The 13,944-nt window shown below is 37.0% G+C and overlaps 6 protein-coding genes across 6 annotated transcripts; 3 read left to right on the top strand and 3 right to left on the bottom strand.

The window, feature by feature from the left end:
• Positions 1-1,981: 1,981 nt before the first annotated feature.
• GCK72_010228 (uncharacterized protein) lies at positions 1,982-2,950 on the top strand (the record flags this gene model as incomplete). Its single annotated transcript, XM_053727755.1, has 5 exons — positions 1,982-2,074; positions 2,124-2,340; positions 2,385-2,685; positions 2,731-2,843; positions 2,889-2,950. The coding sequence occupies 5 exons, from the start codon at positions 1,982-1,984 to the stop codon at positions 2,948-2,950; spliced, it is 786 nt and encodes a 261-aa protein (XP_053587332.1).
• A 426-nt stretch (positions 2,951-3,376) lies between these two features.
• GCK72_010229 (uncharacterized protein) lies at positions 3,377-4,182 on the bottom strand (the record flags this gene model as incomplete). The annotated part of the gene is made up of 3 exons (XM_003104038.2): positions 3,377-3,502; positions 3,978-4,070; positions 4,141-4,182. The coding sequence occupies 3 exons, from the start codon at positions 4,180-4,182 to the stop codon at positions 3,377-3,379; spliced, it is 261 nt and encodes an 86-aa protein (XP_003104086.2).
• Positions 4,183-5,042: 860 nt separating this feature from the next.
• Positions 5,043-5,745, bottom strand: GCK72_010230 (uncharacterized protein; the record flags this gene model as incomplete). The annotated part of the gene is made up of 5 exons (XM_003104056.2): positions 5,043-5,188; positions 5,241-5,355; positions 5,410-5,477; positions 5,521-5,597; positions 5,648-5,745. The coding sequence occupies 5 exons, from the start codon at positions 5,743-5,745 to the stop codon at positions 5,043-5,045; spliced, it is 504 nt and encodes a 167-aa protein (XP_003104104.2).
• Positions 5,746-6,174: 429 nt separating this feature from the next.
• GCK72_010231 (uncharacterized protein) lies at positions 6,175-7,460 on the top strand (the record flags this gene model as incomplete). The annotated part of the gene is made up of 5 exons (XM_003104101.2): positions 6,175-6,216; positions 6,261-6,359; positions 6,412-6,563; positions 6,612-6,851; positions 6,926-7,460. 5 exons carry the CDS (start codon positions 6,175-6,177, stop codon positions 7,458-7,460), a joined length of 1,068 nt encoding a protein of 355 aa, XP_003104149.2.
• A 557-nt stretch (positions 7,461-8,017) lies between these two features.
• On the top strand, positions 8,018-9,470 carry GCK72_010232 (uncharacterized protein; the record flags this gene model as incomplete). Its single annotated transcript, XM_003104120.2, has 7 exons — positions 8,018-8,092; positions 8,137-8,224; positions 8,272-8,366; positions 8,414-8,549; positions 8,601-8,697; positions 8,743-9,047; positions 9,100-9,470. 7 exons carry the CDS (start codon positions 8,018-8,020, stop codon positions 9,468-9,470), a joined length of 1,167 nt encoding a protein of 388 aa, XP_003104168.2.
• Positions 9,471-9,843: 373 nt separating this feature from the next.
• On the bottom strand, positions 9,844-12,786 carry GCK72_010233 (uncharacterized protein; the record flags this gene model as incomplete). Its single annotated transcript, XM_003104164.2, has 12 exons — positions 9,844-10,049; positions 10,095-10,197; positions 10,243-10,761; positions 10,811-10,913; positions 10,959-11,078; positions 11,177-11,305; positions 11,349-11,427; positions 11,475-11,626; positions 11,671-12,066; positions 12,115-12,378; positions 12,430-12,555; positions 12,599-12,786. The coding sequence occupies 12 exons, from the start codon at positions 12,784-12,786 to the stop codon at positions 9,844-9,846; spliced, it is 2,385 nt and encodes a 794-aa protein (XP_003104212.2).
• Between the last annotated feature and the right edge of the window lie 1,158 nt (positions 12,787-13,944).

Raw genomic sequence — 13,944 nt, forward strand, 5'->3', positions numbered from 1 at the left:
ATTCTCACAAACTCTCCGAATTCATGACACTATTTCTATGGGTTTGTCTCGCGCAATCATCGTTGCTCCCGAGATTGAGACGCGAGAAAGGCGATGAAAAAAGAAGAAGATTTGCAACTTTTTTCTCAGTTTTGGATTTCTAGGATCGTGGGAGAAGATTGTCTATTTTAAACGTTTTTGAGAATCAGACATCTAACAAATTAAGGTCAGAAAACTGGATTTTATTCAAAAGATTCCAAAAACGATTTTTTAATAGATATTAATTTAAAAATATGTCAAAACATTTTTCTCAAATTTCTCGAATTTTCCGCCTGATTTCTACACTTTTCGTTCTCAGACCCTCTAATTTGATAACAAAAATTACTATATCATCTGATTTCGTAATCTTGACAACAGAAACACGGTATGACGACCTCTTTTCTGTTCTCCGTGCGTTTCTTCCATTTTTCTTCTATCCTAATTATTATGAAACAAGTTAAAGGAGGGGAATGTGTGCTCTAAAGGTGGGCAAACAAAGTCTTTGGCTCATTGAGCTACTACCTCAGCGCTTCCGATTTGTCTCTCGTCAAACACATACTGCGCCTCTCGAACTTTTTGGATCCTGGATGCTATGACTCTTAGTTTTTTTCCAACTTGTGAGAACTCAGTTATTTGGGTTCAATTATCAATTTATGATAGTGTTGATTCAGAATAAACACTAAAACAGCTTCTTTCGAGTCATGCACAGAATCACACGTATCGATATGGTGTCAAATTTCAAGTCGACGGAAAAAGAAGAAGAAGAAGCCAGACATTTTATACAGATGCGCGTGTATGTACTCTATGCGCGAGATGGCAGAAACCTCCTTTCCCATATGTTCTTCTTTTCTTGTACTCTAATGAATTGACGCAAAAAAGTATTTGAAGTCTAACTACGAGAAGTACATGCGAAAAAGATTTCCTGACAATCAGAGAAAAGCGTGCTCTCTTTTTTCTTTTCTTGCTTTCTTTCTTTTTCAGTGCTCTCAAATCGTTAAACTTTTCATTTTTCCTCCCTACTCTCCGAAAAGATAAAGTTGAAATCGTTTTAAAACTTGTAAAACAGTGAATTTCAAAATGGAAGATCAGTTTTCCGCAGACTCGACACTCCCAGAGCTGAATCCGGAAATTAGAATTGAATCTATTCTAATTCCAGCAGTCGGTCTTTTCCACCTATTCGCGGCTCCCACTCTAAATGTAGAAATGAAATCAATTTTCATAATATTCTGTGTCAAAGATATTCAAGTAGAGCCCTCAAGTTTTGTTAAGAGTAACGAAAACTGAGAAATGGCCAGAAAACGTTTATTTTTTCATTCTGACCTAGTTGGGAATATTCTCAGTTTTTTAAAAGATGACCACCTACTGACAAAAATTTATTTTTTTTTGTTTGAACTTGAATAAAGACTGTCTGGGTAGGACCACGCATAGCCCACGGACATTCGTATAGACACCCAAAATCTGCTATTTCTATGAGTAATTCTATTTGTTGTGAACTCTCGACTGATTTCTCAATTCATAATATTTTTTTTTCTTTCCCTTTCTGTTCAGTCTCTCTACTGTTTATGACTCATATCAAAAATATCTGGCTCTTCAGATTCCGCAATACATTTGTTCTTCTTCTTTTCTCTTTCTCTCTCTCTTTTTATTCTTCTAATTCAATATCACTCACACCCATCTCACTGATAGAAACACCGCCATGCAAGTGAAAAATGTCTTTATGGTGATAGTGTGAAATGGAAAAGAGGAAAAGAAGGTCACATTACTATCAAAATTGGATGTTCTCTCACTCTCTTCGTCTCTCTTCAGTTTTATAATTCTTCTTTGTTTTCTCTCGTTTCTTTGACGGTTTCCGTTATGTTCTTTCCGTTTTGTGAGGTTATTATAGAAGAGGTTCGGATTGATTTATGCACTTCTCGTCTTTTTGAATTTCTCGAGTTTCTCAACTTTTGATGTTGACTTTCAGATGGGTAAAGACTACAAGTACGGTGGTGGTTATCGCCCATATGGATACGCTCCGGCTCCAGCGGCTCCTTCAATGGAAATTACCATTAATCAGGTAAATTTAGTTCTATTGAATCTCAAACTTCCACGACAATTTTTTGCAGAATCAAGGGTCATCAGCATCGTCCTTATCTAGATATGGTAATGCTTCTGCTTCATCTCTCCCACGTCGTTCCGCTCCTCCGTCAGCACCTCCACCGCCACCGCCAGAGTATTGTGTTCCCGATCAACCAGGATTCAATCCAATGTGGTTCGATCGTTTTCCAAGAAGGGAAAATCGGGGAATGTTCAGATTGTGCCTTGTTGAACTTATGTTAGCAGGTAGGGGTTTGAAGAAAAATAGAGATTGAAACTTCAAATTTCAGTTGTAATTCTTGGTGGCGGAATCTGGTGTTATCGTGACACATCTGATTATTGTCCATATTATTCCGCTATTTGGACATCAGCCATTTACATTATCAATGCAATTGTTGGCTCAGCTGCGGCGAAAATGGGATCAATCAATCTGTATATGGGTCATTTAACATTATCTCTCGTTTCTGTTATGATGTGCTTGATTAGTGGAGGTCTATCAGCAAGAAACTGGGCATTGGTTGGAACTTATCATCATCCAAGAATCGATCGAGATGAAGCATTCTGTTTGCTAGGAACACATGATACAAGCAGGTGAGTACATTCAGCTATCTTACTTATAGCTATGATTTTTTCCAGAATTTCGTACATTTTTTCTCACATGGACAAGTACGATTTCGCGAAGTGTTTGTGGCAACTGAAAGTCGGAGTGGCTGTGAATTCCGTTCAATTTGTGGTTGCTGCTATCGAAGGTATCTTTTTTAACTTGTAAACTAACAAATCATATAACTTTTCAGTCTTCCTCAACATTCTGTCAGCAATTCTCTGCATGAAGCGAACATGTACTTCTTGTTTTTGAATGTTATCATGCAAGTTATAAACTATACGGTTTTCTCTACTCATTTTTTCTGCCATACATAATGCATTATCCAGTAAAACCTACGCATTCTAGTTTTATTTATGTGCAAATTTTCACTTTTCTTCATTATATTTCTCTCCTCTCTCCCACGCAGTGCTTTATTTTCATGCATGTATGAAAAATACCAACCTGTCCATTTTTTGAAGAATTTTCTCGATCAAATTTGTTGCTTTCGTCTGAAATAAATTTATATTTTTCATGTCTAACCCGACAACTCAAGCAGAATTAGGGCATTTCTACCATTTGCGACCGAATTATAAATTTGCGAATAATGATAATTTATCGAAAAATCATCACAAGAACAAAGAAAATGGAAACAACAAAACGGAACGATAAAAAGCTATAATCTAGAAGAAAAAGACATAACTATTGTTGAGCTAATTTTTGAAGAGCGGCTTCATCTCCTTGTGACATGTTTGTTAGCCGTTTTCCAAGTTTCTCGTGGACATCAAGGTACTTAGCAACGCATCGATCCAGACACACTGCTTCTCCCTGAAATGTCTTAATTTTAAGAATAGAAATCAAATGTAGGTGAGCAATGTTTCAGATCCGAGATTCCGGATTTACTTGCGTACAGCTCTGCTATGTTTTCTAGAAAATGTGATATCAGAGACTCAGACAACTCGATACTAATCTAATTCAAGTAAATTTAGAGACTAACGCGACCCAGTTAGATTGACGCACAGTCTAATTAGTCTACGATTTCGTGTAATTAGACTACAATTTTGTCTAATCCAACTAACATACAATCTAATTAGACTTACCTGTCTAATTAGACTTTAAAAACGAGCTAATCTAACTAGATTGTATTTAGATTGCTATTCTGTCTAATTAGACTAACATCGAGTTGCCTGAGGATGCTTATAAATATAAGTAATCAATTGGAAACTGGAAAAGTTACTAGTGACATCAGAATTAGATTTGGATTGGTTTTGTTGAATTGATCGTGGGATTTTGAGGGACATACTTTTGTCAATTCAGACTCTTTGAAAGCGGTGGCGATGCACTTGGCTTGACAAGCGTTGGTCATCCGACGGTACATATCCGACATCATTTCTACCTGAAATGAAACAAAAAATCACATCTATACAATACAAAGCTTGAAAATAAAAATAAAACGATTAATTCACCTCAAGCTCAGCAACCTGCTGCATTTGTGCGTCTGTCGCCATTTTTCTGAATTCTGGGAATGGAGAATTGGACCACAGTTTACAACTAAGCAAGAATATGAATTGGAAGTCAACCATAACATCATTAAGCCCATAATAGTAGCAAAAAACTTATTTATTTTATGAAACATGAAAAATTAATATTTTATAAACATTAGAGCAAAATTTTTGTCCTTCGAAGTTACTGGCATCCGTCGCAAGTGTAAAATGAGAAGTTGGTGTGACTGTCAAATGTGAAAAAATAGTACTATTATTATTTCAATAGTCGTATTAAAAGTACACGGTCTCCCAGCCTCCGAAAAAGAACTGCAAAGAAATTTTTGAGAAAATTGCAGGTCTGCAACTGTATTACTTTAAATTTTAGCGTAAAGCTCTCTTGGCTCTTGGGAGTAAGCAAATTTCAGTTTTAAAATTATTCTGAGTGCATTATTCACCCATTCAATGCAAAAAATCCTGGTTTCAGAAATTATCTCAGGTGGAAAAGTCAATTTTTTTCGTAAATATCTATCAGCGTTTTTAATTCGGAACATTATCAAACGAAAAATAGCCCAAAACATGCGGCAGAAGTTTATACACATTTCTGATGGACAAGGAGCACATTTGGCTCATCAGTTTCCGAGAAATCGATCAAATTTCGAAAACCTCGTGATTTTTTGCTATTTTCTCTGAAACTAATGAGCCAAATGTGATCCTTGTCCATCAGAAATGTGTACAAACTTCTGCTGCATGTTGTAGACCTACAATTTTCTCTAAAGTTTCATTTTGTGAGAGTAGATAAAAAATTTCCTTACAGTTTTTTTCCGAAGGCTGGGAGACCGTGAAGTAGAATTTTTTGACTCGTCTGCAATTTTCTATTTAAAAACTCATCTTATTCTTTGAACTTTGGGACCGTAATACGCTATCGCATAGTCTGTTCCATCAGCGGGTCCCAATAGTTGGAGACTGATAAGGATAATATCGACGAGCCAAAACACGAAAAGACCGCCCAATGAGAACATTTTGATGAGACCTGGAAAGTGAATAATTCATAAGCATACAAAATTTTTAATGAAATTTCTAACCTAAAGCATAATACCCGAGGTAAATACGATCGATTCCGAAAAATCCGAGGAAAATGGATAGAAGGACTGCAGTTGTGTAGTTTATATGAGCCCCGTAGTGACATCCATCCGGAATCTGAAAATAGATACGAAATGACTAATTAAAAGTTTCCAAGGAATGAATAAATACCGTCTTATTGAAGACTCCAAATTGATCCTTTCCGATACATTTTACATGTTCTGCCGATTCACACATCACTGGAAACTTTTTGGAAAAATTACAATTTGATATTTTTATCACCTTGAATCGAGTTATTAGCAGAACAAGTTACCGATTGTTGAGTAATCGGATCTACTGCGTAGTTTTTACATAGGTACCTGAAAATGCAGTGAATTGAAATATTTCGAAGGCCTAAAAGTTTTCTCACTGAGTTGAATCCAAATCAATGCAGTAGACAGTTGCATCACTTGCCGATAATACAATCAGCGACAATGATACAAGCAACTGGAAAGTGACGGGTCGCATCGCATTTCCACGGACGACCAGACTGAAAATAAGAATATTTTGATGAAAAAAAAGTTAGACGATGGAAGAAAAGTAGTAAGAGCAAACTGAAAAATCCTATTGGAAAATGTAAAGAAAGTGCGCTCAACTGAGAAATGCCATTCGACGGAGACCCAGAGATGTCAGACACTATGAGAAAAATGCAAACATTTAAATGAATGAATGGTCAACAAAGCTGTCGAAATGGTTGAAAGATTAGAGAAAACAAAAACCAATTAATCATGAAGCCAACTTGAATCTCAGTGGTGTCAGGCAAATTTTTGTTTTCGTTTCGAAACAAAATTAGAGGTTGTATTAAATATTCCGTGTAAACTATTTTCCACGATGCTAATTTGGAAAATAAAATGAAACTCAGATGAAATGTGAAATCAATCATTTTTCAATATCATAATGAGCAGTGAACAGCTGCACGATTCTCGCGGAATGCCACAAGTAAGATATTTTCGATACTGTAAATTAGGTATCTTTACGGTCAGGCTGGATTAATTATCGAACATCAGAGCAGTGACCAAAAATGGAAAGTGTTGCGAAATATCTACTCAGGACCATTTTCTGATGTGTATGTCGTTGCAGATGTAAGAAATTGTATAGGATATTGGAATTAAAAGCTGAAGCTTGAAATTTTAGGTGGTAACAAATGAAAAGTATGCTATGAAATGCGAAAGGCAGGAGGGAAATACGCGCCCTGTTCTGAAGTTAGACGTTCTTGTTTTAATGGCGACAAAAGGATTGAAAGGATTTCCAAAATTTGTAGCGGCTGGGAGAACAGATGTTTATAGGTTTCAAAGAATGAGTTGAGTAGTTCATTAACCTTTTAGAACTTTCAGGTACTGTATAATGCAACTCGTTGGACCCGATCTTGGACGCTTGCGTCGCACTCGCCCAGAACGTCGCTTTTCTCTTCCAACAGCTCTTCAAATTCTCGGACAAACTCTAAGACGTCTTGAAGATCTTCACAAATGCGGATGGTTATGTCGTGACGTGAAAGCTCCTAATTTCTGTATTGGGATCGGGGAACACGAGTCTACTGTTTACATTCTTGATTTTGGATTTGCTAGAAAGTTTATGTGAGTGCCAACATGCATCAATCTCACCACTTTGAATTGACGAAGTTATGCTGACTACTATAAGATCTTTACAGAGACAAGGAAGGAAAAATCATTCCACCGAGAAGCGCCGCAGCTTTAATGGGCACCTTTCAGTATTGTGCTGTTTCTGCTCATTCTCATAAGGACCAATGTGCTCGGGACGATTTAGAAAGTTGGTTCTATATGGCTATTGAACTGCTCAAAGGGCCTCTACCATGGGCTAATATCGACGGGCATAAAAACCACAAATTAATCGGTGATGCTAAAATGGAAATGCGAACGGAACCAGCGAGATCTGAATTTTTCGAGGGAGTACCGAAACAATTCAATGAGATTCTCTCCATATTGGATTCAACATCATTTTTTGATCGCCCCGATTACAAGCGTCTTAGTGAATTGCTAAGAGAGGCTGCTGCCGAACATCAAGTGACTATGAAAGAACCCTTGGATTGGCAAAATAATGAGCGAATGCAGCAGAAGGCTATATTCGTCGGGGAGCTTGGGGAATCTCATCAAGCTTCAGCAAAACTAGATGCAAAAGATAATCCAAACGAGTCTATGGACATCGAATTTGACGAAATACCGTGAGAAGTAATTTTTAACAAGTTCACGCAATTTTTCATTTACAGTGGGAAGGACACCGTTTCGAAGTCATTAAGTGCGGAAAAGACATGTACTAGTAAGGTTTCTAAATATCTTGATATTAATCAATTTTTGTTTTAGAAGAAATCGAAACGGTAAAAGCAAAGAGCAAAGAAAATTCGAAAGAGTGAACTAAGCAAATTTTTTAAGTTTTGAATGAGAAATAAATAATTTATTGATTTCACAATTCATCCGAACAAGAAACGCGTGGGGGGACCAAACGACAAGTTGAGAACGTGTGCCCTTGCATGCGCCTTTAACTACGGTCACTGTAGAAACTTGTTTACTTATTTACACGGTCTCCTAGGATGACTTTAGCGCCTAAATTTAGGGGGCAGATTACGTTATCAAACGTGGGATGTCACGAAACATTCCAGGATGACGTAATTTGCACCTAAAATCGTCCTAGGAGACCGTGTTATTTAAATACATTAATTTTTAGATCTGTCTTCGAAATAGTCAGTGACGTTTTTTCTGTAACAACTGTTCCGTGATATTCAAAAATGGAATTCGAGCGACCACCAAACTTCAAAGTGCCGTTGTCGAAAACAATGGAGATGGTGACAGTCAAAGAAGATGTAAGTTCATATCAAAACAACCATAAACAGGATATTATGTTCAGCTCCTACATAGAAACCCAAAGGCATTTCTGGACTATGAGTTGTTCAAGCTGCGTGTTTTAACCAATGTAGATGTCGATCATACGGAAGGTGCGTATTCTTTGTTACAATTTACTATTCTGATTGTACATTTGTAGTGTTATATAGCGTGGCTGATGGAAAGAATGTGCTAGCGACTTTCGAAAAACTCAAGAGAGAAGTGCAAGATCTCCAGTTTGCTGATGCTTGTGGGGTTTGTGAAAACTTCATTTCGTCCTTACCGAACCAACAACATTTCAGCCGAAACTGAAACTGACTCCTGTAGCTTCCTATTTCGATTGTGTTGGTAGTATGAAGTTTTCGGAAATCAAGTTTATCACAAAAAAAGAAAATTTCAAACCAGTGGAAATTCATTTGTCGCTCCAGGATCAGCCGAGTTAGTTAATAATGAGTAATTAATTATTTGTATAATTATTTTTTTTTTCAGAATCTGTTCTTTCCTCGAAAGCTTCAACTGGTAAAGCCATAAGATTGAAGATTGCGAAAAAGGTTCCATCATGTACAAGACTGAAGGATTCATTCAGGTAAGAATAATCTGTTTTGACTGGAATATCACACTTTCTTTGTAGTCAATTCATGAACGGTGGTGGTTTGTTGATCGACTTTATCACGCTTTCTCTGTGGCCGGCACTTGTCATAGCTGAAGAACAAGAAAGAGAAGAATTAAACGTCAGAAAAGACGCTGAGAAAAAACAAAAACTTTGTGATACATCCCGTCCTGATGGTTCACGATTATGTTCTGGAAGAGATCGTACCCCAACATTCAGCAAAGATGGACTTCATCGTGATTCCAACCAAGGATATAGAGTCCATTCAATGAAAATTGATGAAGGAAGTTTCAATGCCAAAGGGTCACGAATTCCACACCGACACGGTAACTCATTCTTACCTTCGTAGCCCTAAAATGTATAAGTGTTTCATCTCAGAAGCCACAGTTCCGCGCGAACCAAGATCGTTTCCTCGAAACCACGGACATTTCAATACAGTACCACCTTATCAAGGTCACATGGGTGGTATTTATGGAGGAAACTTCTCTGGATCCCGACACCATGATAATTTACCGATTCCCCCTTTGATTGAAATATCTTCACAACCATCCTATTATGGTACCGAATACTCTGAATTCCCACAACCGCACTCGCAGTCACAACCGACGTATTATGAAGACAACAAATCGTATATAGAAAGAGAAAGAGGCGGTGGACGGTATGGCCCTGAACGTGAAGTTCATAGAGGAAGTGATGATAAGGACTGGCGCAAAGACCTGAACCTTCCCACCATCCCTTCGAATAATTGAGTTCCAAGTTTGTTCATTCTTTTGACCATCAACAATTCATGACGGTCCCTTCATTGTCATTTCGATATTTCTCGCTCTGTTCTTGTCTTCTTTTTTATACACACCAAATATGTAATTGGGATTTTTAATGAAATTTTTTTAGCGCTTTTCATCAGTTTTTTTTTCAACTCATGGAACAAAATCAATTCAAACCTCAAACGTTTTCTTTAAAAGTTAATCATGGATTGTGAGTTGACTTCGGACAAAAAAAAACGTTTTTATTAAATCAAATTTAAGGTAGGAGTCATTATTGCTGATAAGGAAACTGATAGATAGAGAAAAAACACTTGTAAGTAAAATAATGAAGAAAAATGAATATCATTTAAATAACTGTTCAGATGAATATCCATACACATGGGCCAGGGAAGTCGACTTCAATTTTTCCAAATCTCTCCATTGCCCATGTAGCTTTATTTTCATCAGGAAACATTCCAGTTTTGTGATGAAGAATTGTAAGCTCTGAGCACAACAGCTTCTCCATAGACGGCCACCTATCATTTAGTATTTGCAATTTGCATTTTTTCAAAAATATCCGCGGATCTAAAACTTTTTGTTACCATCATAAGCACAAAAGGACAAGCAAACCTTTCTTAAGAAGACGGAGACAGCGAGCCACCGACATAAAATAGATTGCTTTCTCGATGAACGTTCCAAAACGTTCAACATTTGAATACAACGGCATCAGCACCTAAATCAGGTTATTACTTCAGAGTTATTTATTGAACGATGAAACCTTGAATGCCTCTTCAGGCATATTTCTTCCTAATATCATACTTCCGAACCGTCTTGTAACCAGAAACCTAGCATCTTGAAAGTGTGTGTTAACGGCAATATTTCCTGCTTCTTCTAGATGATATTCAGAAACATCGAAACGACCATAAGCTGCTTCAATCGTGGCGAGTTGCATATGGATTCGCAATAATCCTCGAACATCTACGCATTTATATTCTTTCAAAAGATTGACGGCTTCTGATAATTTTCCAGTGACAGCGAGGAGCAGAGATTTTCTTAAAGTGTATTCCAGAGGGGCAAGTGATCCAATTTCTTTCAAATGATCAGAGCATGCAGTATACCGATTGAGAAGAAAATCCCTCTCAAACTGAATTAATTGGAAACAAATCTTGACGTGACGAGCGCTTATCCAGCTGAGTTGTTCAGGAAACAACGTGTTTAGTGAGTTGATTGTTTTGAAAGCGTTATCATAATCTCCGATTGAAGCCAGAGAGTATGCAAGGTTCACACCACTAACTGCCTGCATTCGGAAAATTTTTATTGAAACTTCGATTAATTTTAAGAAAAACCTGGCTCTCTGTCTCTAGTTTTGGGCAGCTCGGTGTTGTACAGTTAGTCATCAGAATTTCTTCAGCAGCGCGTCTTGCTTGATTGTACATCCCACTTTGAATACTGAATAATATTATTTATTCTACTTTAAAAACTTTGGCAATATACAGTCCACTTGACATAATTGCGTTGGCAAAATCTTCTATTGCTCTTCCTTTGTTCTGAGAATCATATATGAGACGAAGATGATTGAAACCAACACATACATATTCGGCGGTGCTATTATACCTAAAAATGCTTTTTCAATGGGAATAATGCTGAGAAAATATAACTATTCACAAGAGAAAATGTTAGTCATTACTTTGGAGTAAAAAATCAGTGCTTACTTGAAATATTTTCCATCCATCATATCCTCAATACAAAGCATGAACTTTGACATGGAAACAAGAAACGTGTGCAGGTCGTAATCCTCATTGAAGTCTTTTTGCAATGCTCTGATGTTGGGAATATTAATGCTGAAATCGTAAAAACTTAAATGGGCTTTACTCTCGGCCTTACTTAGCAGCTGCATGAATCGTGTTTTGTAGAACTCGCCGTTCGTTCGTTTCGTTTCCATCGTCGTCTTGTTTTTTTGCTTCTTTCAAATAAAAAACGAGATAAATGAGTATTTTATCCACAACTTACTTGTTCGGTGACTGGGAAGCCTCTCTAGAATTGGTCCGGACATGAGAACTTCATTGATTGTCAATTCCAAATTTGCTATTCGATTACACATGTCATCTACATTCACCTGAGATTGTTGAATGCTTTCCGAAAACAATTCACTGGCGCACTTTCTAAAGACTTGAATTGCGATTTTATATTGACAGCCTTATCTCACCTATCTCCAAAGATTCTGTGCAACCTTCCCTGCAAAACAGGTCCGTATCTCAGAGCTATTTGAGATGGGCTCATGAGTTTCAAAGTGTTTAATGCCTGTCTCGCAGAATCAGTTATTTGCAACATGCTCAAATCAAAAAAAACTTTCAATGATTTCATCGCTTCGGGTGGATTTTTCAATTGAATGTGGACAACTGTTTTCAGAAGATTGACTTCAAAAACATCACGATGTCGTTTACTAATAATATCGCACAGATCAAGAATTTTTTCATGCGGCATTGCTTTTGACTGACAAAACTGAATGAATCGCAGCTGGTCATCAATCCATTTTCTAGCACGAACCGAGCAATTGATTTCGAATGGTAGAGTCATGTTGATACCTTGATTAATAGGAGAACTGGAATAAAGCTAATTCTTATTCATACTTTTTCAATATTAAACTCACACATTTTCTATATTTCCAGAAAGGACCCAATCGCGAAACCTTTCTGTAATAATGAACATTCCTTCCTGAGAAGTTCTTGTATACTGCATCATGACTCGTTTGATCCAAGTATACATAAACGAATTATTGCTCATAAATGTCAAGTTATCCTGATCTGCTTGTTCTTGTTTAAATACTTTGATATGTGTCGGCCTTTTCGCTGTATAAAATGCATTTTCGAAAAGCATTTCGATTTGTTCATCGCCATATGCTAACTTTTCAATGCTGAAATGGAAAATTTATTGTCATGATTGCTAAACGTTAGCCTTTGTGAACCTGCAGATGAAGTTATAGTAGATGCATCGACCGAGATCGTTGTCCACCATTCTTACAACTCTTCGAAAATCATCGTATGATATATCAGAATCGCTCAAAATCAATCCGTAGAGTATCGAGAACGCTCTGAAATCTGCTCTTTTTTGAGCTGTAAGAATTCAGAACAAACTTAGTCTTTTCAGCCTTGTTGAATGGTCTCAAACTCGGCACGGCTCCGACTCCGAAATGAGCATGGAAAAGTGTACGAACTAAGTAGAAAATAGATATTTTTGTTGGAGTAAGTGGTTCACCAGTTACATTTGTTAATTGGTGATTGAATATCGCATCCAAATTTGGGCCAGTTTTAACGAGCGACATTCTGTAAAAATATTCAATTGATGAAGTGAATTATTGATATTTTTATTTCGGAAAAGCAGAAACAACCCAAGAAAAGAACTGTGGAAAGAGATCGCATGCCGACCATATCGATACAGTATGACGAGATGGTCTCACCACGCGTCTCAACATTAATACAACTCCGGTTTCGCTTCAGCGAATCATAGAAAAAAGCATACTTGCAATCCGGGCCGACCCCGGCCGACGGTTTTTATTAAACAACTTTCTTCAAAAAAATCGTGTCGGGTTGGTTAATAGCTCAAATGATAGGTATTTGGACCTGTTATTAGACAGAATCAAAACAAATTTCGCAAACCCGGCCCGGATTTGAATTTTTGAACTTTTTCCACTACAATTTTTTGTCCAAAAATTTATTTTCTGAAAATTTTTCATATTTTTCCTCAAGTACATTTTTCAACAACCTTCGAAACCTACAAAAAATTGTTCTTAAGAAATATTTTTCAAAAAAAATCGGAAAATTTTCGAAAAAAAATTTTGAATTTTTTCAGTACTGAACTTTGCCCGGCCCGTTGCAAGTCTGCTGTTGCCCGGCCCGGGGCCTCTGTGGATTTTCTGCGAAGTTTGTTTTGATTCTGTCTAATAACAGGTCCAAATACCTATCATTTGAGCTATTAACCAACCCGACACGATTTTTTTGAAGAAGGTTTTTTAATAAAAACCGTCGGCCCGGGTCGGCCCGGATTGCAAGGTTGGAAAAAAGCATAGAGAACAATGAAAAAATCAATTATATTTCTCAAAAAAAAAACAAATTTTATTCTGACCTAATAAAGGGAAAGTTGGTTCAGTGAAAGGGCTGGGACAATTGGAAAAAGAGACCGTTATGTTAAAACGGCGTTTTTCTCGATTCAGTATTATCGGAATAAAAAAGTTCCGACATTTTTTACCGACACGCAAGAGTCGCGGTACTGGTAGATCAGAAACGCCCACTCATCATAAACATTTCTTCTGCAAAATCAGGGCACGGTTTCATTGAATTCGCGGGTGAAGTTTTGTTTGAAAATACCACTTTTTAAATAAAATTTGACCTATTTCCCTTAAAATTTCATTTCCGCCATGAAGTTTGAGGAAAAAAGATCAAATTTTAAAGGAAATAGGTCAAATTTTATTTAAAAAGTGGTA

Source organism: Caenorhabditis remanei, chromosome III, assembly GCF_010183535.1.
Source record: "Caenorhabditis remanei strain PX506 chromosome III, whole genome shotgun sequence".
Classification (NCBI taxonomy): Eukaryota; Metazoa; Nematoda; class Chromadorea; order Rhabditida; family Rhabditidae; genus Caenorhabditis; species Caenorhabditis remanei.